Raw genomic sequence first — 26,782 nt, forward strand, 5'->3', positions numbered from 1 at the left:
ATTTCATTTTACAATTTGAAAAGAATTCTGAGCTATACAATTATGATAAACCTATTTTTTAATGAAATAGTCCCCTAAAATTAAAGATATAAATAAAAAGCATCTTAAACTATTAAACTTATTAATCTATTTTTGCACTTAAAATGAGCTGTTCAAAATGGCAAAGCTAAGAAGTAGAAAAACAATTTATTATACTGTTATTTCATTATAACTGAACATCATGCGCGTTTAATGTATAACGGACAGTATAAGCTAAGCTAAAATTATCTAATTATCTATTTCAGTTAATGTTGCAGATTGCGTTGTTCCTTAATCTTCTAATTGGATTCAGCTCATTATTTTTTGCAGACTGTAAGAGCAACTTTATAAAAGTAAGCTTGAACTTTCAATTATGTCAAAAAGAATTTCTGATTCTAGAGCTGCCAAAGGATCTACAAAGTGAAAGCATGTTTCAATGTCCATCAAACAAAAAGTATAATTGCTGCAAAAAATGGATAAAGGCATGAAGAAAGTGACAGAGAGGTGATTTGTTTCTCTAACCATTCCAAAATCTCTTATCAATTTCATGCTGTTCTGTGCGCAACGAACTGGAAGTTGATCTGTCAGCACTATCCTCATCTTCAGGGCAGATGTTTTTATTTTATTTGGCTTATAATATCCTTACTAAATGTAGTACTTCATCTCAATGTACTCCGATATGATTTAAATCAATTTCCTCGTCATTATAAATATCACGAATACACATCAAATAGTTTTCTGGTTGCAATTTTCTAATTTCGAATATGCGTAATGTATGCATTACGCATGCGCGCATTCAAAGAAATGTTTAATAAAGTAAACAAATAAATATAAAGTTTTTTTGTAAATTTTGATGAGCAATTATGATCTAAAGGGTATCAAAATTTATTCATAAATTACGGTTTCATATTTTTAATTGTATAATTTCTGCATGTCATCTTACCAGATTTAAATTGATGATCTATAATCCAGAATCACCGAAGTGCCGACAAGTCCAGATTAAAGACTTTGTACTGTATAAATATTTCTGATAAGTGTCAAAACTTTACTTTACAAGGACATAAAAACAATAAATATGTTTAAGAAACTTCCTTTCATGTTTTATAATACTAATGTAACTGTTATGAAACCACGAGCTGATAGACAGTGGGCGCTGACTAACAGCGCGCGAGCAATGCAGATGTTTTAGAGACAAAAATAAACAGTTGAGAACTTAGTAACAGCAAAAATGGTCCCATGTAAAAACAAATGAAGAACTGTATTAAAATTTTTGGTGATGCATATGTTTTGTAAATAGACTGTAATAAAGCTTGTTCTAATAGCTTCACATTATTGGATTTGTGATGATCTACCTGGCAGTCAGACTAAACGTAAGTACAAAGTAAATTCAATTTATCAACCCTTTGCATTCGGGCGGTGCCTCTCAGGCACCACTGCATGTGATGCGATAACTCGAGCAGTGCCTGAGAGACACCATTCTAATCAATGTGTTTATTTGTGTTTGACCTAAGGAATATCGCTTGAGAGATTTACTTGGCCTTTTGTAGATCATATTACGAGGTGTTTGAATAGCTATAAGGATGTCTTATCTCAAATAAAGGTTGTCTTTGCAATGCTTATGCGATTAAATGTCTTATCTCAAAAATACTTGCGACCGCGAGTAGGACTCTGTCTTTGACATCAGTTCGAACTCAACCTTCTTGCCGATCGCAGTATTTCTTTCAAAGTTACTGAGCCCAATAAGTATGGAACACGACGATGAAGTTACTTCTAGCGAAGAGGAGTTTAATTTTTCGGCAATAACTTACGAAATTACATCACTACGTAGACAGCTTGCCCATGAGAACGAAGACGGAAGTGATAAAGATAGTGACAACGTTAGAGGAGCAAGAAGATGAAAAATCCAAATAATCAATAGTAAATCTGGAAGCCAAAGTGATTGTACAGAAGAGACTGAACCTTCAGAATGGACAGTGTGTACAAAATCCAAAGAAATCCCCAGAAGAATACCGTTTGTATCCGGTGAAAGACAAGTAAGACCACACGTATTTGCGCACATAAAAGAACCAATAGATTTTTTTTCAAATTATTTTTCACCGAGGAATTAGTTACTGACATAGTGCAGGAAACTAACAATAACACTGCAAGGAAGGTGGAAGGGAAGACCTTATCATCCCGTTCTATATGGCGATCATGGTACGATGTAGCAGTTACCGAATTTTAGGCGTTTATTGGGGCAATCATAAATATGGGGACAACGCCACTGGCAAACATACAAGAATACTGGTCGAAAAATGATACTAATTATATTCCGTTTTACTCAGACACGTTTACAAGAGATCGATTTTGTCAAATATTTTGGAGACTTCACCTCAAGACAATACCCTCAGAAAACACAAACCCTAGAACACATTTGCAGTTAGTATCTGGTTTCCTCGAGTATATAAATGAAAGGTTCTTGAATTATTTTGTACCCGGAGAGCAGATTCTTGTGGATGAGTCGACTGTCAAATTCGAAAGCCGCATATCATTCATTACGTACAATCCAATGAAACCTACAAAATGGGGTATTCGCGTTTATATGCTCGCAGATTCAAATACCGGCTTCATTTGTGCTATTCTGCCGTATTATGGATCTCTAACAACAGAGACTTTGATAAGACCCGATCTACTGGTATCAACCAGAATACCGCTACATCTATACAAAATGATACAGGATAAAATTCTTGGTGTTCAGGGACACCACATGTTCACGGACCGATATTATATGAATTACATATTGGCGGAAGAATTACGCAAACAAAAGTGCCACTTACTTGGACGATCATGACAAATAGAAAGCACCTGCCATGTGAAATACAAAAGCCAAAATTTAAGAATCGAACCACATGTGCATATCGTAAAGGTAACACTTTGGTCCTTGCGTGGAAGGACAAGAGGATTGTGAGGGCTTTGACTACTTGGAATAATGCAGGAATAACTCCTGTAAGAAGAACTCTACGAGGTGGTATTGAAGTCGTTATAAAAAAGCCCAATGTTATTGTAAATTACATCAAATTTATGAGCGGTGTTGATCGAGCTGACCAACTGGCTTCGACATATTGTTTTTTAAGAAAATCTGTAAAACGGTGGCGAAAACTATTTTTGGGGGGTTTGGAGATCTGCTCCATCAATTCATACATTCTTTATAAATCAGTAAAGAAGCAGAGAAACGAACAGCCGCTTATTCACCTACAATTATTTGAAAACTTTAGTGGATCAACTGAGAGGAGACTTTCGACAAAAACAACCCAGCACAGTTTCTACTTCACACAGCATTTCTGAAGCGATCCGACTAAATGGGAAGCTGCATATTATTTTGATAGGGCAAAAAAAAAGATTGCAAGGTTTGCTCCCAAAGGCGACAAACTGTATACTACTGTGACACATGCCCCGACAAGCCAAGGATGCATATTGGAGATTGTTTTGTAAAATATCATACGAAGCAAAATTTTAGAACGTAATGTTTAATACATATGTTTCATTAAGTTACAAAAATATGTATAATGTTAAAATATACAAGTTTAAAGTGTTGTGTCTAAAATTATTTTAAGTTAACAATAAGGAACTCATGATATAAGCGGGAGTGGCTGATTACTCTCGAGTTGTTGGTTCACCTGACAGAAAAGCGCCTCGAGCGCAAAGGGCTAATTTGATGTTTTGTATTTTTACATAATGTAACAAAATGGCATTCGTAACAGGACGCCGAGTAGCTTTAATTCAAAATTTATTACAGTGAAATAGAGACATTTGAGTTTTTATTTTATGTAGAGAGTATTACTGTTAAAATTTGAATGATTGATTCTATAATGAATATTTGTTGAACTTTGGATTATTTATTAAGAATTTGATTTACGGGCAGTAATAACACTCACTACTTTTGCTTTCAATTATGGAAGAAATTAAACGATTTAGAGGTTGTTTAAGAACAAATTTTACTAAGACTGCGAATAATTTAAATGAACTTTTAAAGGTCCATATATTAGATTTAGATAAGATTACAGTTCTTTTCGCTCAACTTGATGATAAATGGCAAAAGATAAATACTTTGGATAAACAGGTATTGGAGTTATTGAATAGTAAAGATACCAAGTGTTCTAATGAAAAATTTGAAAAAGAAATCAAAACCACTGAATCATACAATGACAAATTTATATATTTTAAAACGAAAGTAACTAGACTTGAACAGAACTTTAACAAAAGGGAAAATAATTTTACCTAAAAATAAAAATGAAGCTGTTAAAAGGAAATTTAAACTTCCTAAAATTGAATTAAGAAAGTTTAATAGCGAGGCAAAAGAATGGCTGGGATTTTGGGGCCAGTTTAGAAAAATTCATGAAGCTCAGAAATTAGACCCCGAAGATATATATCAGCATTTACTACAATGTACGGAACCTGGATCTAAAGCTAGAGATCTTGTAGAGAGTTTTCCATTTACTTCTGAAAATTATAATAAATCTATCGAATATTTGAAAGGTAGGTTTGGAAGAGACGATCTTTTGGTTGAAGTTTATGTGAGAGAACTATTTTGTTTAGTGATGAAAAATAGTAGTAATTCTGCGAATAAAATTTCTGTGTTTAAACTGTATGACAAAATAGAAACACATTTACGTGCGTTAGAAAGTTTAAAGGTTACAACCGAGAAATATGCCGCTATGTTGTATCCTTTTGTTGAAGCCTGTTTACCGGATCATATTTTGAGAATATGGGAAAGAAATTTGGACTCAGCTGACAAAGGTATTTCAACAAACAAATTAAAACTGTTGATGACATTTCTGAAGAAAGAAGTTGAATGTGAAGAGAGAATAACAATGGACAGACAAGGGTTTAATGTAGAATGTCAATCACAAACGAAAGCATTTCTGAAACATAAACATGGAGCGAGGAATGAAATACCGACAGCTGCGGGACTTTTAAACAGTGAATCGACAAAAGCAAAACCTATAAAAAAGGGAAATTGTATTTTTTGTGGTGAGAACTATGACTGTGTAGAACGTAAATCCACTAGATGTATGTCTTTAGATCAAAGAAAACAGATTTTGTTAAGTGCACAAAGTGTTTTAGCAAACATTATTTGCTATGTGTCCCAACGTAAGTGTTAATTAAGTGAGTGCAGGGAAACCGAAAAGGATAAACATGATCAAAAGGCCTAAATTACGGGGAATACTCTGACGAATCAGACAAGTATGCCTGAAGTACTGATGCAAACTCTGAAGATCCGAATTCATGGAAATCAGAATCAACAGCTTATTAGAGCCCTCGTTACCTAAAGATTGTATCTTCAGTAACATTACTTTTGCAGAATATGCAGAAGCAGAAAATATTCTTTTAAAATTAATCCAAGAAGAAAGTTTTGAATCTCATGAATACAAAACAATTGTATCATTGCAACCTTTTGTGATGAGAAAGGACTGATATGAATTACAACAAAGATCTCTCAGAGAAACAACAGTAGAAATTTTCGATTTCCAATAATTCTTCCTCCCAACCATGTTATTACCAACCTATTAATCGAGCAAAAACACGAGGAAAATTCCCATGCAGGTATTCAAGCCTTAATGGCAATTCTGAGAGAACAATTTTGGATTCTCAAATGCTGACGTTCAGTTTGTCATGTAATAAAAAAACTGTGGTCGCTGTAGACGATTTAAGGTTTAAGGTTTGATGTAAACCCCATACCATTACCAGAAGAGAAAGTAACAGACTCTGCAGTTTTCCAGATTACGGGTGTCGATTTGGCTGGACCTTTATACCTTCGAGGTCAGAAGAAGGCATGGATAGTGATATTTACATGCGCCGTTTATTTGGCACTACACATTAAAATTGTTACTACTCTATCCACAGAAGAATTTATGCAAAGCCTGAGAAAATCCATAGCTCGGAGAGGAAGACCAAGTATTATATATTCAGACAATGGTACTAACTTAATGTTAACAAATAACCTTTTCCAGAAAATTAATTGGAAAGAAGTGGAGGGAAAAGCCACAATTAAATGGAAATTTAATCCTCCTACATTGGCATGGTGGGGAGGATGGTGGGAAAGACTGATTACAATTATAAAGGACATGTTGAAGAGTATTTTAGACAGGGCAAACCTAGATTACGAAGAATTACTCACTGAGTTATATGAAGTTGAAAATGTCATCAATTCCCGTCCTTTGACATACATATCGGAAGACATTCAAGATTTAATGCCTTTAAATCCAAATATGTTTTTAAGGGACAATGTAGAAGGTTCTACGATTGAATTTGATCCCGTAAATGGAACAGAGCTGAATAAGCGTTGGCAGTATCGTCAGAAACTCTGAGAAGATTTAAGAAAAAGATTCACTGAATACTTAGAACAAATTAAAAATTCTAAGAAAGCCAGTAAAATCAAGGAACAAGTGAAATTAGGAGAAATAGTTTGGGTTGGGAGTAAAAACAGCAAACGGATTGATTGGAAGCTAGGAAGAATAATTAAGCTGTATCCAGGGAAGGATGGACACTTTCGTGTTGTTCAAGTAAAAACAAGGAATGATGACATAGTAAGACCCTTGCAGAATATTTATCCTTTAGAAGTGGGTGAACAAGCAAACGAAATGACGGTTTTGCAGTCTATTCCGGATGGAAGAGTCAAAGCAGATCTAAAATCTCCACCAGTTACTTCCAGAAGTGGGCGAATAATACATAAGCCAAAGAGACTTGTTCTGTGATATTGAGTACAATTCCATCATACTCAAGGTGGGGATATTGTTATGAAATCACGAGCTGATAGACAGAGGGCGCTGAATAACAGCACTCTAGCAATGCAGATGCTTTTTAGATAAAAATAAACATTGAGACTGATAACATTTGAGAACTGATGAACGAAAAAAATGGACCCATGTAAAAACAAATGAACTGTAACAAAATTTTGGGTGATGCATATATTTTGTAAATAGACTGTAATAAAGTTTGTTCTAATAGCTTCACATTATTGGATTTGTCAAGATCTACCTAGCAGTCAGACTGAATGTAAGTACAAAGTAAATTCGGTTTATTAATCTGATATTTTGTATTTTTACGTAACGTAGTAGTAAAATAGAGATAAAATTTTGTCACAGTCTGGCACTTGACATACTACAAGTGAACTTACATTAAAATTTCAACTGTAAAACATCAAAATCCTTGAGATTAATATTTTCTTATTTGAAAAACTGATACCAAAATAAAATCTACACGCTGTAGGGAGACTATGATTATGTACATTTTTAATTCTTTATTGTGCTAGATTTCTAATCTACTGTGGTGTATTTGCATTGATATGTAAGGTTATTTTGGAGAGCTGAACTGTAAGTCTTGAGAAAACAACATTCCAGACTGGAGCTGCATATACAAGAGGTTTTAAACTTTTTCCAGTAATGTATGTGTTCATGCTTTATTTATTGCATATTTTTTCAAAATTTTTACTCAAAATTTAGATTGCCATAAACTGCACGAAAAACTTGGTTCCTTGTCAGTCTTCATATGCACTGAAATACCGTCAGTTCTGATGTAATTATAACTTTGGATACCTACACGATAAAAAATATGTTGTAAATTGCATATAAAAACTTAATTTTTTTAATTTTGTTTCAATTTAACTCATACTTTGAATATTCAATTAAGATGATAGATTTTAAGTTCACAATACAGGTAATTTTTTTTTACTCAATGAAAGTATTTTTATGGGATTTCATGGATTGCTTCTATAATCCTGATCCAAAGTTCATCAGCAGAATGTTGTTTTGAACACAGGTAAATATTTCATATGAAACAATATAGAAATTGGTGGAGCAGGGTTAGATCAAGCAAATGTTTAGCAATATTAATGTACTTACCTGAAAAGACGGCATTCAAAATTTCCCGCAAGCTCACAAAACTCTAATTTAGGAAAATTGTATACATAAAAATTTCATGTACAATCTATAGTATATTTCTATCATTTTTGCATCTAAAGTAGTGTACTTACATCTAAAGTAATGCTTAGAGTTAGTTATCGATATATGCAAATTAATGCCAAAATAGTGATTTTACAAATACTTCTAAAGGTCCTGATTTCGGAAAAGCTGCATATACACTAAACTGAGTATTTGTAAATGGAAATTAGTTAACATGAAAAATTGAGACTTGCATGATTAATACATGTAACCAATTTTTTTTTTTTTTTTCCAGCTTTTCACATGTTTGCAGCAAAGCAGAAAAGTTAAAACATAGACAGAATACCTTTCTAAAAGACATTTGCTCAGTGAGGAAGTTATATAAGCAACTTGTCAGGATAATTTAGAAGTCAAACAACAAAAATCAGTGTTGTATTTTCCAATTTTCACAGGACTAGTTTCGATGATTTTACCGAACCATCATCCTCAGTTGCAAAAGCACAAATGAACAAGATAAGATATAATGATTAGATAAGATAAGAAAGCCTGGACAGGAGATAAGCTACTGGTGCCTCTGTTGATGAAACCAGAACTAAAACATAATTTCTTTAAAGGCTGAAAGCAAAGATGGATTGGAATTAGGGTCGGTAACTAGAACAGAAAGATTTTTTTGAATGTAAAATGCCTCTAGAAAATCCAGTTCACCAATAGAAGATGTTTTTTGAATAATTTTTCTGCTGCCAAAATTATAATCAGCATGTTATTGTATCTCAACCCGTCAGGTTGTTTTAAATTTATATAATTCATATAATAATATTCAGCATTACTTTTTTTCTATTTTTTTCATTTGAAAAATAAAAGATTTAACAGTTATATGAAATAATATGTAAGAAATAAATATGCAAAAAAACATTTTTTTTTTTTTTTTTTTTTTTTAGAAAAACTAACCTTGTGCACATGCATAGCTGCATCAATTTTAGGATTTGATGTTAGCATTGTAGCTAAAGCGAGCCCAACAGCTCCTCGCAATCCTCCCCATGACAAGATGATACTCTGTTTCCAGTTTATACTATATCCCGTGTATTTAAGAATGGGATAAAATAATATAATCATCAGTGATCTAAAATATAATTTGATAAGATAAATGTAGTTTATATTATTTAGTAAATAAGAAAATAAAAATAAAACTAGCATATGTGTAGACTACATATAAAGATAAACAGTCAAATATAAATCAAACATTGGAATTATATCTTTTATTTCCTATTAATTTTTTTATTACCTCATTTTACCTTTATTTTCAAAGTTCTTTTTATGGTAACTCCGTACGCTTTCTTGTTACAAATTATGATATTTATTCTCATGCTTTGTTTCGATGCAAATAAAAGATTACCAATCGTACTGCCTTTGGTTGCATAGTCTTTTGTTTTAGCAGTTTCATGTATAATTTGAGAAGGCTTTTATACACTAAATTTCTGTTTTCGAATAAATCAAAATCTTTCACGTGGGTCATCTTGTATTCTTGCATATAGTACGTTCCCAATATAATCAATTTTTAAAGAACATATTTCTGTCAATAAGCTAATCACCTTGTACATGATAATGTAATTGTCTTAGCCATTTTAAACTAATTGCCTTATATATGAACAATATGAAAATATTGTATACTATTTTGAACATCTTGACTTGTTACACAGAAAAGCATTATGTTATTATAATTTGGATGATACAAATACGCTGTACCGAAAGCACTGAAAAACGTTTCACAAATTTAAAGTCTTTTTTCTAGCAATTTCAATTAGTTCTACCTTTCAATTAATCCATGTTTACTTCAGAAAAAAATTAAATTCAAAACTTTTTATCTTCTCTTCAATCAAAAAGCTCAAAAAATTCATTGGAAAAGCTGAAAATTTTTGTTGCTAAGAACAATATTAAAAGTAACACTGTATATACTCTGTATAATTGTTATCAACTATAATAGCTTAGATTTATTAAAATCAACTACTTAAGAAGTATGATCAAGATTTTTTTCATGTTATTGCTTATCCGAGTTTCTCGAAATGTAAGAATGTCCATGAACAATCATGAGCAGGATAAAAGTTACATCAATCACGCATAAAAATTCTTTGGCATTAGTAGCATAACATGACTTTCTCCAATTTCAAAACAATGTAACTTCCAACATGTAGAAAAGAGAGTGGCACTACTAATCCCTTAAATCAATATCTCAAACAACTTTTATATACATTTTAAAGCTCAGCATAAATAAAAGAAATGTGAACCACAATTTTAAAAAAAAAATAATATTAAAGAAATAAGTTTTGTGAATCTTTTTGCTAGGTACTGCTAGATTTTTAACTACATGAAATTTTAAAATATGTTACATAATTATCAGTAATAAAATCTGAATTTTTTTCACTTGCATATTAAAACTCTGATAAATTAACTATGATCTACAGTACAAAATACCAGCGAGCAAATGCAAGTTTAATGGAAGGTCAGTATTGAGATTATATATATCTTTTGTTTGCTGCTCCTTTGACTTTTTAAGTGAATATAGTTCGATATCTACATGGACAAAGTCAAGGGACTGCACAATGCCTAGTTTGTGCAATTCTCTGGGGTTTTTTAAGTGAAAATACGTCGATCTGTACATGGATAAAGTCAAGGGAGTGCGCAATGCCAAGTTTGTACAATTCTCTGATGTTTTTTTAAGTGATAATAGCTCGATGTGTACATGGATATCGAGTTTGTGCAATTCTTTCTTTGTCTTGTTATTTTGGCTTTGTGTAGAGGCGATATTTGGTGCAAAAAATCGCTACTACACAAGCCAAAATAACAAGTCAAAGAATTGCACAAACTCAGTATCCATGTATCGCCAAAAATCACCAATTTTCACCAAGAGGTACCCATAAATATATTTTTACCAAATTTAAAAAAAAAAAAAAAAATATTTGTTTACTTTATTAAACATTTCTTTCAATGTAAGTTGCTTAATTTTTTGTGCTAATATTTTCTTTAATTCTGCAGACATACATAATTTCTTGTTCAGTTATTAGGAGGACTGGAAAGTAATGTCACTTTCTTACATTAAATTCAAACAAATAAATTTTTAACAAGTTTTTATTTTTAATCAATAATATAATCACCCTCGTTATCAATAACCTTTTGCCACCTAGTGTGCAGATTTTCAATCCCAGACCGATAAAAATCAATTGGTTTTTGAGCAAAATATCTCTAGATGGCATTTTGGACATCATCCAGATTTTCAAATCTTTTGCAACTACAAAATTTTTTTGCCATTAAGAAAATGTTGTAGGAATCGGAATAAATGGAAATCCAAAGGTGCGATATCGGATGAGTATGGGGGGTGAGGCAATACCTCCCGCCCAAATTCATTAATTTTTTCCAATGTTCGTCTTGCACAGTGCAGTCTTGCATTGTCATGTTGAAGAATGATGCCTTTTCTGTTGACAATCACCGGATCTTTTCCGATTAAAGATTGGTTCACTCGATTCAGTCATTCACAATAAAGGTCTGCATTAACAGTTTGTCCAGGTTTCAGCAAATCAAAATGAACAACTCCCCGAATACTCCACTAAACACATAGAAGTGCCTTCTGGGGATGTAAACCCAATCATTTAGCGAGAGGCACTGCCTTTTGCATTTTGGATTATCATATATAGGACTCATTTTTTGTCTCCAGTAATCAAAGGATCAAAACATGGTTCTGTATGGTGCCGTTGTATGCGATAGATCGGTTGGGTTTGTTCTCTTCAGACAGATTATATGGGGGGACCTACATACCTCCTCTACTTATTTTTCCAATTTGCTTTAAATGTTCTTGGATGGTCGACCAAGGTTGGTTAAGGGTGTTTGACAGTTCCTCGATTGTTTGACATGGGTTTGCTTCCACTTCTGCTCTAGCATGACATAGTCTAACGTTGTTGGTCTTCCTCATCGATAAGAGTCAAAGAGATCAAAATCACCAGATTTTAACTTGGAAAACCACCTTTGGCATTTACGAATGTCTAATGCACGTGGATAAACATCACAAATGTTTTTGGTTGCAACTGTTGTGTTACTTACCCTTACGAAACTCAAAAAGCATACAATGTCGGATATGCTCTTCTGTTATTTGGCTGGCCATTTCACCCCAAATTGGAGGAAAAAAAAGTTTAATATTGAATTATTTAGAAGTGAGCAAGTCACAATAACCTTAAAATGACTTTGTCATGGCTTCAAGACACACAATGAGCTGACAAATGACAATCAAATATCGACAAGTGCACAAACTACATTACTTTCCGGAATACCCCTAATACATTGCAGAAGTCCTGTAATTGCTGTGTCGAGGATTCCAACCAACTTGTCAATCGAAATTTTTTTCATTTTTGATAAACTCTCTGTCACTTTCTTCACTATCAGTACCGGTATTTTCTGCATCTAGAATCAAGCTACAGATTTTACCATCCATTAATTGATTGATGATTGAGGAGTATTGTCATCACAATGAAAAACTGCTTTTATATCATCTGCATTTATTACTGCTTCTCTACATTTCTTTAGAAAATCCTTTGATTCGAAAATTTCACCTTTGGTTTGCGATATCCAAAAACCTTTAAAATTTGCTGCTATGATCATAAAATTTAGCTATCATTCACTATACATATTTGGCTACGTATCATGAGATTGGCGACTAAAACAAGTTGCTCCGCTAAATTTTATCTTGCTTCTATCGCACTCTGAGACAATTAAGCCTGAATTGCATTAGTTTAGTTATTTATTATACTTATGTCTATTACTTCCACATGCTTAAGGCTTATCAGAGTCGTGAATAAATAAATTCCCATATATTTAAGGCTTATTGAGGGCCGGCACTAGATAGCTTATTGCCTGATGCTATCTCCTGTTGGTCCTAAATTCTGCTACCAAGTGCCTCCCTTTGTCTTCCCTAAATTCTGCTGCCCGGTGTGGTCACATGAGCTTGGCCACTGGCTCTGGGTTTATGTGAATAACAAATCAGTTATTCTTAATTCATATAGCACTAAATATAATCTTTTGGCCTATAAGAAAAATCTATTTTTAGCATATCGAAAGAAGTTTTCGCTCAATTTTACCTCGTCAACATTTCTTATGCATTTAGCTTAAATCTGTAATCATTGCCAGGCGTAATGTCAATGTTAAAAGTTACCATACTCTTTATTATTCAATTACTAACATAAAAAAATTGTTTAGACATTGCTACTCCTCCCTTCACAAAGACCACAAAAAAATCGGGGTAAATGTCTATGAGCTCATCATCCATTTTCTCACACGGAGAAACAGCAGGTCTATCTGGACAGACTTCCTCTTCTAAGGCAGCAAACTGGTTTGAAGTCACTACCTCGAAAACAACATCACTAAAGCTGTTATGTGCTGATAAACATGTGGTGATGAAAGCAAAATATAATAAATAATAATTCACCAGGTTGGCATGAGGGATATAAAATATTAGTAGGCAGTAAATCAGTGATGTATCTATGAAGAATGTTTTGGTTTGAGATGTATACCAAACAGATACGGATTCGAACCAAATTCTCGATCATACAAATTTATGCTAAAATGGTTGTTTTTTCAACAGAGTTTGTAGCCACATTTTAGTTAAAAAAATAAGCACCTATAAGCACTCTTCAAGCACATTTTAAGAAAAAAAATAAGCACCTGTCTAATTACATTATACACAACTGCATAACTTTAAAAGAAAAATTAGACTTGTAATTTAAAATATGAGAAATTCAGCATTTATTAAGAGAGAATGAGCATTACTTAACCATGGAAAACAATTACATTCTTTTTTTTTTATAGTAAATAACAGTTCAATTTACAGAACTAGTTTACAATCAGAAGGAAAAAACTATGCAGAACTAAATCATATTAAAAGATTTAATGATAAAATTTGGGTTCAAAATAGAGAAATAAGTACAATTTATTTTTCCACTCATATTAATATTTAAATAATTTTACTTAAATCAAAATCCTGATCATTTTCTAAATTTTCATTGTACAGTACAAAGTCTTTAATCCAGACTTCCATAATCTGGAATGATCTATAATCCGGACCTCAAAGCTACAAACTTTCTGCGCACGTGTAAACGCATAATGCACTTACGCATGCGCATATGCATTTATGCATGCACATAATACATTTAATGGATGGTATAAGTTAGACTAGAATTATCTAATCATCTATTTCAGTTAATGTTGCAGATTGTGTTGTTCCTTATTCTTGTAATTGGGTCCCGCTTATTATTTTTTGCAGACTGTTAGAGCAATTTTATAGAAAGTAAGCTTGAACTTTTGATTATGTCAAAAAGATTTTCCGATTCTGGAGCTGCCAAAAGATCTACAAAGCAAAAGCATTTTTCAATGTTCATCAAACAAACAATGGAATTGCTGCAAAAAAAATGGATAAAGGCATATTCTTTGTTTGCCTAGCCATTATGAAATCTCTTTATCAATTTCACGCTGCTCTGCAGGGAGGAACGTCGCGGTGCGCAATGAACAGGAAGTTGATCTGTCAGCACTATCCTCATCTTTACAGCAGATGTTTACATTTTATTAGGCTTATAATTCCTTACTAAATGTATTATTTCATCTCGATGTACTCCATCTTTGATATGATTTAAATCAAATTCCTCATTATAAATATCACGAATACACATCAAATAATTTTCTGGTTGCAATTTTCTAATTTCGACTATGCATAATGTATACTTTACACATGCGTGCGTTGAAAGAAATGTTTAATAAAGCAAACAAATAAACATTAAGCTTTTTTTTTTTTTTTTAATTTTGATACTCTTTAGATCATAATTGCTCTTTATTTCATAAAGTACAGTTTCATATTTTTAACTTCATAATTTCTGCATTCCATCTTACCAGATTTAAATTGATGATCTATAATCCGGAAAAACGCCTAATCTAGAATCGCTGAAGTCCTGACAAGTCCGGATTAAAGACTTGCAATTTGCAAACAAAGTAATTTAAGTAAAAATAAGTGAAAAAAGGAACCTTTCTGAAATCAGAAGACAGGAAATTGCTTCATGCAGTCATCTTTTAACAGTAAAAGCTTACCTAAACGGCATACTCAGAAATTGCCGAATATCTGAAAATTCCAGATAGTCAAGCGTAACTAATAAAAGAAGAAGGGGGTAGATTGTAGCCGTTTTTTAGATTTTTCAGCTAAATTTCAGTTTTTGATATTTCGATATGTACATCATATAAAAAATAGCCCAATGGAACAGAAAAATAATCTGTTTTTTAGCAAGGACAGTAAAACTCTTTATCTCTGCAACATATCGCAAACATTATTGCACAATACACTCACGTTAATTCTTTTACACATGATATTATGCAATCGGAATCGATAGCTGCTGGTATTCGGAGAATAAATAACTAAATAAAGAAAAATGCCACTTTACTTCGTCCAGTTTTCCCCATCATGTGCCCATGTAGCATATTTATCACTGAGGAGGACACGTCACACTCGGCATACTCATATTGATTAATAAGGAGATTTACCAATCTGGAGGGTTTTTCATTCTAATTTTGAACAGACTGCATTAAATTTCCAGAATAGAACCATTCTTCGTTTGGGTTGGTAGACCGCAGAACTTTTAGTCCTATTCATTCCAGGCTGGAAAGTGACCAAAAAAAGGAAAGTCCATTGCTTGCTTTGCTGCGAACAGTAATGGTTTCAATATTTGAGATTTTGTGGAGAAAGGGAAGAACCCTCAACTTCTGTACTGTATAATGCATTGCCCCCCCCCCACAAAGAAATTTACTATTTGATTACTTTCCTTTATTTGAGCCATTCCGAATATTATTCCTTAGAAAACTCATCTGTGTTAAAAAAACACTTACCTATTTTTGAAGTTTATCTATACTTCAGCAGTTACTGCAAATATAATATTATAAATATTTATACATATACTCATAATATAAGCATATGGATCATAATAAACGTGAATATAAATTGACCATGCGGAACGAGAATGTAAATTATTAAAATCTTGATAGAAATTCAAACGTGTGTAGTATTGGTTGGGAGCAAAAGGATACGGAATGTAATGGAATTTTCTACCGCTTTCGCAATTCTTTGACAAAACAGAACAACGTGCACCTGTCTGTACTCGCATGCACCAAAGGTTATGTTAATACAGAGAAAGAGGCAAAAAGCTATTTCTGTGAGTATGATTCACCATCTGACGTTCCATATAAGGAAGACAAGTTGTTTATTCATCTTCGGCTTCGGCACGGGGAAAAAATGTGCTTTCGTTAAAAAGAAAAAAAGCACTAAAAGCAAAAAATAAGCACCTATAAGAGCTTTTATACTTTATTTTCAAATATAAGGACTTATAAGTACTTGTAAGGACCGCTACGAACCATTCATTAACGAGGCATTTTATTTAGTACCGAAGTGAAATTACGAATCGGGACTCTCCAAGTATTTTATTGTGTGCGGGAAAGAAATGAAACATACGTGTGTAAGAAAAGCATAAAACAAAAATTTTTTTAAATAATTTTTAAAAAAAAATGAAAATCTGAAATGTTTCAGATTCGTAGGAGGATTACATCATTCAAAATTCAATGGCTCTATGTACCCTTGTTTTATCACAGTGCGAGAAATATACATACATTTATGCAGATTTTTCATTATTTAATTTCTTTGAATGTGGTGATAATACTTTGGGGCAACAGTTTGAAAAGCGATTCGCCGTTTATAGTGAATAGACGCAAAATCGCAAAACGAAAACAATAGTCCTTCAGGGACAAAGCCCTTTTGGACTAAAAACAGTTGGTGGTGGCCATTGAGTTTCGGATTTTACATCACTCCAGATATTGGATGTCCGGATCTCGGACTTTGTACTGTATATAAGTTTTGAAAGATTCCTACGTTATTTAACTAACAGTTGCCATATAGATGGTACATTAATGAGATAACTATTTTTGCACAATATTTTTATCAGGATGAAAGAATATTTAAAATATATCTCCTAAAAATGTTATCTTTACAAACACTTCAAGCATAATTAAACTTAATTTGAACTATAAATAAACATAGGAAAGTGAAATTAATTGATATCCAGGATAACTAAAATGCTAATACATTATTAACCAATTTGAGACTTATTACACACTGTGCGCATAAGGCATTTTGTCATCACAAAGACTAGTTACACACAATGATAATATACTCATGGAAATTATATAATTTCATAACAGTGTAAAGCCTAAACAATCACAAAAGTTAAAATTTATTTTAGTTTCAGGATTGATCCTAAAATAAGAAATCGATGACTAAGTGCAGTGAAATTGCAAGAAATGAATAGTTAACAACGAAAGTGATGATTTCTTGCTCTAATGGAAAGGTGGAAAAAGGCAAAAAAAGGTTGTAAACAATAACTGCAGTGATGCTGAACATGGAGGTACAGATAGAGGAACAAACGCAAACGATGATTTCTTGCTCTAATGGAAAGGCGGAAAAAGGCAAAAAAAGGTTGTAAACAATAACTGCAGTGATGCTGAACATGGAGGTACAGATAGAGGAACAAACGCTAATGAATTTAGTGAAATTATTGAAGAAAATGATAACGAACATTACAATGAAAGGGAATTGAACATAATGAAAATACTGAATGATAGATATATGACAAAGATTTTTAAAATATCATTTTTGAAGAAAATCAAAAAAGTCTAAAAAAAAGTTGTTGAAAGGAAGTGAGCCATACAACTTCCTTGAGCTGTTATTTAATGATAAATTTTTGACCTATGACTGAAAATGAAACAAATAAGTTGCTGAAAAGATCTTAAGAGGTAAATGGAAGAAAATAGTTCTGTTTTTGGATTCGCTACTATACATTATTACATGTCCCAAACTAGAAAATTATTGGAATTATCAGCTGTTATTGTTTCTGAACAGACAATCACACAGAGTGTGCTATCATTTCATTTATATGAAAATAGCGTTTAATTTCTCAATGCTCCAAAACTTTTTTTTTCCTGTTAAAAAATGCAACAAAAAAAAAAGTTTTTTTTTCACTCCTGGGGATTACCTTTAAAATTATTCTTCATCTCAAATGAGTTAAGATCATTACACAGAAATGAGAATCTGTAGGATAAATGGAAAATGGGATGCTCAAAAAATACTTCCCCAATAATATTTTACTGAAACATTATATAGGTTAATGAGAAATATTTTACAATAGTATTATCAATAATATAATTGAAATAATAGTTGTCTTATAGTTCATTGAACAAAATTATTACTTCACACCAGCTGACACACTGTTCACAAAAACATAATAAGATATGATCACTTGAAAGAGGATTGTTCATTAGTTTAAACTACATGAACATGTTAATATATTGTAGTACATACTTTAGTTCAATGCTGTTACACTTTTGTTTTTCCTTTCAAAATACTGAAAATATTTTCCATAGTTTAAAAACTGTAAACTGAATAGAGTTCCAGCACTTTTAGATCAGAAAAATGAGTTCTATTGTATAATTATAAGCTTATAATTTTATTTAGGTAGGCAAGAAGCTATAAAATATTTTCTTAAGCATTCATCATCAAGAAAAGTAAATTAACAGAAAAAAAAAATGGAATGAACTAAATATAGATATTTGCATTTTTAACCTTGTATTAATATAAGAAAAAATGCATTACAAGAATTTGAAATAAAATATTCACTTACCTGAATACTGTAAGAGCTAAGTAAGTAACAAATACAAGTCCAAATTCTCTATAATCTCGATGTTGGAAAAGACTAATACTAGCAAGTATCCCAACAAATATAAATATTAGAGTATTAGCATACACAGCTAACAATCTCCAGTCACTGAAAAGAAAATATAACATTAAATATATTAATTTGTATTTTACACATTACATATACAAGGCCTGAGTGAAAAGTTTTAAGACTGCCTCTGTTTTTCTTTCTGATATTAGATATGGCAACTTGTACTGGATTTTTTGACATACAAAGTCTGCTCTAAAGCAACTGCACAAATTAAAAGACAAGTGATAAAATAAAAAAGTAAAAGGCTGGACATACATTTAGAAAGAGTGACATCTCAACGCTTGTTAAAGCTAATTTAACCGGTTAGTTTGTCATCTGCATATCAGAATGTCAGTGTCATTTCCAGTTGCTGAGAAGATATGGTATAAAACATTTTGCTTCAAGATGGAAGAATATTATAACATTAAATTTTGTTAACATTAAGTAAATCTGCTGCTGAAGCATTAAAGATAATTTGAACAGTATATGGTGATGCATCAGTATGAAGAACGCATGAGTGCACAAGTGGTAAAATTGCTTGCAGACACAAATGTGTTGAGGATGAAGTTGGATGCCAAAATCAAAGACTAAAGTAATGCTGATTGCATTTTTTTATTACAAATGACTTATTCACCATGAATTTGTCCTTAAAAATCAATCAACCAGAATTTTTACAAAGAGGTTGACTTTCAATTAAAAAACACGTTAAGGCAAGTTAAGAAGGAGCCTTTGGGTTCTGGGCAACAGTTTGTTTCATATGATGATGCTAGACCCCCCATCCATTATCTGTACAACATCTTGCTACTGAATTGCAGGGATACATCCCCCATCATATTCTCCTGACTTTTTGCAGCTGACTTTTCGCTTTTTCTGAAGCTTAAGATGACCATGAAAGGGCATAGATTTGAAAATGTCTTGGATATTAAATCAAATGTCTCGCGTATTTTGCAAACAGTTTCAGTGCCTGTAAACAGCATTTTGATGACCTGAAGAAACGCTGGAAAAACTGCACAGATTGCTCTGGCAATTATTTTGAAGGAAATAAATTTATTTGAAAATTGGTAATCTTTTTCTTTCTTATAGAAAATTGTCTGTATACTTTATGGGCACTGTAACGCACTGAACTTCCGTGATGGAAAAACTGAGACCAGTTGTCTTTTTTAATATTTATTCTGAAACTTAACATCAGTTTTCTTGGTTAAATAAACAAAATCATAGCACAATAACAGAAGAAGAAAGACAGCAGCTTTCCCATCACATGATGAAACTTACTCCTCTGGCATTTCTCAGACAAAAGGCCTTTTTGTACACTTTTCAACTGCATCTACAGAAACCACCGAAGAGGCCAAATCCTTAACGAGTCTTTTCCTGGATTCCTTTCTGATCTTTGTAGCAGACACTGGGGTATGTTCCCATGAGAAAAAGGAAGTTCTCTGATATAAACCTGATGTTTGTTACAACCCCTTCCATCCTCAAGAGTAGGGGAAGTTGGCTGTAGAAGTCCGGTATCTCTCACTTAATTATCACTACCAGGGACACATAAAGTCATCAGAAAACAATAAATACAAAGCACATATATTTACACTATGCTGGGTTAAGTACCAAGGATAAAATATGAAACTTATATTAAGGTCAGTATAAAAAGCATATACAATCAAAAGTCGTTAATTCGGACACCCATAATTCGGAATGATCTATAATCCGGACATCAAAACTAAAAACTTTCTGCGCATGCGCCGCGTTGACACATGCGCATAGGCGTTTACGTGTGCGTGTAAGACCTTTTACGACTGCGCATATGAGTGTGCGCAAGTGCAGAATACGTTTTCGCGTGCGCGTTTTATGTATAATGGACGTATAAGCTAAAAATATCTAATTATCTATTTCAGTTAATGTTGATGATTGCGTTGTTCCTTAATTTTTGAATTGGATTCGGCTTATTATTTTTTGCAGACTGTAAGAGCAATTTTATAAAAGTAAGCTTAAACTTTCGATTATATCAAATAGAATTTCCGATATATATTTGTTAATATGTAAAAGATCTAAAGCGAAAGTATGTTTTGAAATCCGAAATCTGTTTATCAATTTCACGCTGCTCGGGAAGGGGGGAATTTTAAGGCTCTCTTAGTTTGGCCAATGTAAATTAAACCACACTGACAAGAAATCCTATAAATACCCCAAGTATTCATATCCGGAATGGGGTCCTTGAGTAGGGAACTCGGAATTTTATTGATGGGAGAATAAATGACCCGAAAGTTAAATTTCTGCAAAATATGTACAACTTTATAGTTAATTGATGAAAAGAAGGGAATGGCAACAGAATTTTTACAATCTCTTAAAACAAGAGTGTGCCTTTTGAGATACGAATTTTGTAACTGCTTGATTAATAATGTTGGCTGAAAAGCCTCTGTCAATAGCTATTGCTGTTAAATAATTTAGTTCTTCATCAAGGGATAGTTTGTAGGCGCAAACTTGAAAAGCACGTAAAACATAGGAATAAAATGAAGCTAACTTTTGTTTAGTCGGATGACATGATTTAAAGTGAGGTGGAAGGCAAACCGATGAAGGTTTATCGTAAACCGTAGTACTGAAGTTGGATGTGTTACGTGTTACCAGAATGTCGAGAAACGGAAGAGAATTGCAAGTTTCAAGTTCAAAACTGAACTGAATAGCAGGATCAATAGAATTCATTGTTGAAAGAACTTTATTTAAATCATCTTCATTACCTTCAAACAGGGTAAAAGTATCGTCTACGTAACGGAACCATGCCGGGAAGTTTAAAGTTTCAAACAATTTTGATTCATAATAGTGCATGTAGATATCAGCCAGGATGGGACTGAGGGGGCTTCCCAAGGCTAATCCTTCAGTTTGCTTGTAATATTTATTTTGGAAAACAAAGTTTTTGTTTTCCAAAATAAATATTACAAGGAACAAAGTGTTTGTTGTTGTAAAATTGTTGGAAACTTTAAACTTCCCGGCATGGTTCTGTTACGTAGACGATACTTTTACCCTGTTTGAAGGTAATAAAGATGATTTAAATAAAGTTCTTTCAACAATAAATTCTATTGATCCTGCTATTCAGTTCACTTTTGAACTTGAAACTTGCAATTCTCTTCCGTTTCTCGACAATCTGGTCACACGTAACACATCCAACTTCAGTACTGCGGTTTACCGTAAACCTTCATCGGTTTGCCTTCCACCTCACTTTAAATCATGTCATCCGACTAAACAAAAGTTAGCTTAATTTTACTTCTATGTTTTCCGTGCTCTTCAAGTTTGCTCTTACAAACTATCCCTTGATGAAGAACTAAATTATTTAACAGCAATAGCTATTGACAGGGGCTTTTCACCCAACATTATTAATCAAGCAATTAAAAATTCTCATCTCAACACACTAAAAGGCACACTCTTGTTTTAGGAGATTAAAAAAATTCTGTTGTCATTCCCTTCTTTCCATCAATTAGCTATCAAGTTGCACATATTTTGCAGAAATTTAACTTTCGGGTTGTTTATTCTCCCATCAATAAAATTCTGAGTTCCCTACTCAAGGACCCCACATTCCGGATATGAATACTTGGGGTATTTATAGGATTCCTTGCCAGTGTGGTTTAATTTACATTGGCCAAACTAAGAGAGCCTTAAAATTTCGTGTCAAGGAACATGAGGCATATGTTAGAAAAATGGAAACACAGAAGTCTTCTGTTGCTCAACATTGTTGGTCCGAAAATCATACTTTCAATTTTTCTGCTGCCAAAATTATTCAAAAAACTTCTTCCATTGGAGAACTCGATTTTCTAGAGGCATTTCACATTCAAAAAAATCTTTCTGTTTTAGTTAACGATCCTAATTCCAATCCATCTTTGCCTTCGGCCTTTAAAGAAATTATGTTTTAGTTCTAGTTTCATCAACAGATGGTGCCACTTGCTTATTCTTGTCCAGGCTTTCTTATCTTATCTAATCATTATTTCCTATCTTGTTCATTTTCGGTTTTGCAGCTGAAGATGGTGGTTCGGTAAAACCATCGAAACTAGTCATGTGAAAATTTTGAAAATGTAATGCTGATTTTGTTGTTTGACTTCTAAATTAATATATCTATGTATAAAAGCTATATACCAAAATAATCTAAATTTGACATACTTGTCACATCTTACATACATAAGATCAACATCTTATATATAAGATCTTAAAATTATTAAAATGGTGAAATGTGATGGAAAATTTAGACAATACATGGTAAAAAATTTAGAAAATAAGTAATTCTGATTTTCAAAGTCTTCTTCCAAAAATAAAGTATATAATTAAGACAAGAATAAAGATTTTACTAGTCATGCAGCTAAAGCTAGTATGAGAAATTTGAATGAAAACCTAAGTATCTGATAAAACTACATGCCTAAGATAGAGGTTTATCAATAAATTGCAAACAACCATAACTTTTAACAGGTTGGGAAAAAAATGAAAAAAAAAAAAAAAGAAAAAAGAAAAAGAAAAAAAAAATCTTGTATATAAAGTTTATAAAAATGTAAATTTAAAAATATTGTCACAAAAATTATAGAAACTTGTAAATATTAGCAGGTACGTTTACACTAGTTTTAAAAAATAAATCTGATAAATACTCACGTATAAACTAAGCTTTCACTTTTTGGACTTATACACATTTTGTTTCTACTTAACGTAATTCCATATAGAACAACTGCAACAACAGCTGATATTCCAAGAAACCTTTCAGCAGTTAAATATGTTGCATAAGCAAAAACAAATGTGATAGTCATTTCTGAAACAGGACTAATGTATATTCTCACAAGAATCCATTCAGAAATTTTTGCCAAGGTATACCCAAAAGCTGGTGCTCCAAAACAAGTTTTACCTAATTCAATTAGTGAATCTGTAACTAGAAAAAAAAAAAAGAAAAAAAAAACAAGAAAAGATATATATCAGTTATATTAATCAGAGAAACATAAGACTATTATATCATATATTATGTTACCTTATTCTTTTAACCATGAATATTAAATATGAAAATATTCCTAATATTTATATAATTAATATAAATCCTAATATAGTTGAACCACATTAAAATGAAATTAAAGAGACTAGATTTTGGTGAACCGAATCCATTCCAATGAGAAAAATAGATTATCTCATCAAAGATGTGTAATACTTTAATGATGAATAAAGAAACAACTGATTGGCATTGTATACCGACCAAAAGAAGTTAATAAAACTTAGTGGCATAACAGCCCTAATGGACCAAGACCTGCAGTGCCCGAAATCTGCTTTCTTGGCTGTGGGCCCAAGGGTGAGTAAGCATATGTCCTGAACAAGTGGTCAACTTGTCGCAGGACCCCCAGTGTTTAGTCCCCAAGCAAACTTGGTACTCATTTTATCGACCCAAGAGATGGAAAAGCAAGAGATGAAAGGCTGAGTTGACCTTGCCCAGCCCAGGAATCAAACTCCAGACCTGTGGTGCTGCTGTGCGATGCGCTAGCCACTGCGCCACCAGGCCTAAAAGAAGTTAATAATAAATCTAATTTGTAAAAAGCATACTATAAGGATTTCGTTGCAATTATTGTTATGCACAGTAATTAAATTTATTATTCTCCAAAGTGTTCAGATAAAGGCAAGAATTTGCCTTTATCTGAACCATTTGTCCAGATACTGGTAGATTAAGGCTTCTTTGAATGGCAAATCATTTCAAAAATGCTTCTTAACCTCTGTATGCTTCAAGTTTGTCATCATATCCATTTCTTTTCCGAGTGCAAAAATCATAGTTTTGATTTTTTCATATGGTACCAACTACCTTTATATAGAATCCGCTACACATCTTGGAAAAGACTTAAAGAATGAAGAATTCTTGTTCAGAGCATAGAACGTGGAGAGCATATTTATCTCAAACAAAACAAACTGATAAGGATTAAAACTTTCCATTCCCTAAGAGAAGAATCATTGAAAAATCTCCACATAGATTCCTCTATATGTTCCCTATTTCCTCTTTAACCAAATGGTGAAAATCTCAATATTTACATCATAGCATCAGCCCTGAATAGCCTCTATCTGGCAGCTCAAACAAAGATTTTGAATAGAATCTGATAACCCTTTTACATTTTGGGTTCAATTGTCATGAATACTATATGGTGTCCCATGATATGCTTATTATATCCTTGTTATCTTAGAGCTGGATATCATACTTGTCTTGCATAGTCTTTGTTTAGAACACACAAAAAAATGAAGGTGAAAATAAAAAAGAAATAGCATAAAAGTGTGTTACCCTTATGGATGGAATGAGGAATGTAGAGTCCAATTAATGAGCCTAATTTTAACAGACAGTATTTTTTCCATTAAAATTTGCAAAAATTCTGGAAAAAATATAATAAATATTTAAAAAAACTTTTTAAACAATAGATGCTTAATGGATAATAATTGAGGCTTCTTTATTCAAAAATAGTATTTAATTTAATGCTGAAAGGAGAAACTACCTTAAAAAACAAAACATTAATATAAAAAAAAATTGAAAGGTTTCAGATTTTAAATTACATCCAAAGGGGCGTTTTTTTTTTTTTTTTTAAGATTTTGTGTGTTACCTTTATTTATTAAATAGCATGTGCTTCGCACTTAAACCGCAAAATTCAGTTCAACGGCAATATCGGAAAATAATTTTAAAATGAGCATATCTTTAGAATTTTCTGTACAAAGTCTCACTGGAGATAAAAATGCTTTTTTTTTCCCTTGCAGTGTTGCTAATGCTTGGTTTGAAATCGTTTAGTTTTTTAATTAAAAATTTGTTGAAGTGTTATGAAATATGAAATTGATAATAAAACAAATTTCAAATTCAAATTAAGGCTTCCACATGCCCATATTCTATGGAAGATTACATTATCCAAATTTTGATGGCTTTTGATGGCTGTTGTTTTATTACAATGAGAGAAACATACATACATTCATGCAGATTTAATTTCTTTAAATAGAATACATGGCAATAATATTTGGTGGCAACAATCTGAAAAGGGAAACAACACTTATTGTGGAATACCAAAATGAAATTAACAGTCCTTCAGGGCAAATTGACCCTTTGGACTAAAAATAATAAAAGTAAAAAATTTTCTTTAAGATGACTTCTCATGATTCCAGATAACTTAAGCCTTAGATAAGATGACTATTCTTATCAGTTTGGATAATGAACTTACCCAAAGGCTAATGGAATAGTAGAGAAAAATACTGAAACAGAAGTACTGTATGACTTAATTTTTGGTCAGAGCTAAAATAAAAATTATTTTTACTTTCATACAATCCTCAATTACTAACACTTTATTGCATTTGCATTCATCTTGTTTTACACTTCTTTCATGTTCAACAAAGAAATTTTCTTCGTTAGCTCTAAATATTTAAGAAAATCATGAAGTGTAATTATAGTTAGCATTTATAATTTTGAAATTAAAGTTTAAATGATTTGATTGTCATTAACTAGCTGTAATTATTTAGATAAGGAAAAAATAAACCAACATTAATGGCATATTTGAATGACATGAGCACCCATGAACACTGATTTTTTTATACTACCATCTGTACAGATAATAAATGAAAACTTAGAATAAACAATAAAGGAAAAGGATAGTAGAGGAAAGTAGCAGAAAGCATTGCTTAATTTTGTCACAAATACAAAATCAAATTTTTTAATAAATCATGCTATGCTGAGAAAGGGTCAAATTAATGAACCAAAACAGGTATAAAACCATTTTTAATAAAAAGCTTTCTCTTATAATAAAAATCTCACACTGAATATCTGATATATGGATTTATTTAGTACATAAATGCCTTATTATTTTACACTGTTACCATAATTAGATATTTGTTAGTTGTCTTAGTATGTATTTGATGCCAGCTTAAGGGAATGGTTGTTTAAGAGAATATTATTATCATTATCAGCATTGATAACAATAATACTGATGTTAATGTAAGTTCTGAGAAATTCTGGTCACTTTTAAAAGTGGTCATCATTAGAGCGTTCACTGTATTTTTAAGATA

General features: G+C 32.1%; 1 protein-coding gene across 6 annotated transcripts in view; it reads right to left on the minus strand.

Annotated features, from left to right (window-relative positions):
* The window catches only part of LOC118201403 (sperm-specific sodium:proton exchanger-like), a 251,684-nt gene that overhangs the window by 173,908 nt on the left and 50,994 nt on the right, over positions 1–26,782 (minus strand). For all 6 annotated transcript variants that reach the window (XR_015042259.1, XR_015042261.1, XM_085821147.1 and 3 more), the window contains exons 8-10: positions 23,381–23,651; positions 18,680–18,823; positions 8,886–9,057 (exon numbers count right to left, since the gene is read on the minus strand). Coding sequence is in view for 4 of the 6 variants with exons in the window: in XM_085821147.1 (XP_085677273.1) it covers positions 8,886–9,057; positions 18,680–18,823; positions 23,381–23,651 (587 nt within the window). In the remaining 2 variants the exon portion in view is untranslated. The remainder of the gene's footprint in view (positions 1–8,885; positions 9,058–18,679; positions 18,824–23,380; positions 23,652–26,782) is intronic.

Source organism: Stegodyphus dumicola, chromosome 1 (genome assembly GCF_044657685.1).
Source record: "Stegodyphus dumicola isolate Sdum_Otavi_A_Nest chromosome 1, ASM4465768v1".
Classification (NCBI taxonomy): Eukaryota; Metazoa; Arthropoda; class Arachnida; order Araneae; family Eresidae; genus Stegodyphus; species Stegodyphus dumicola.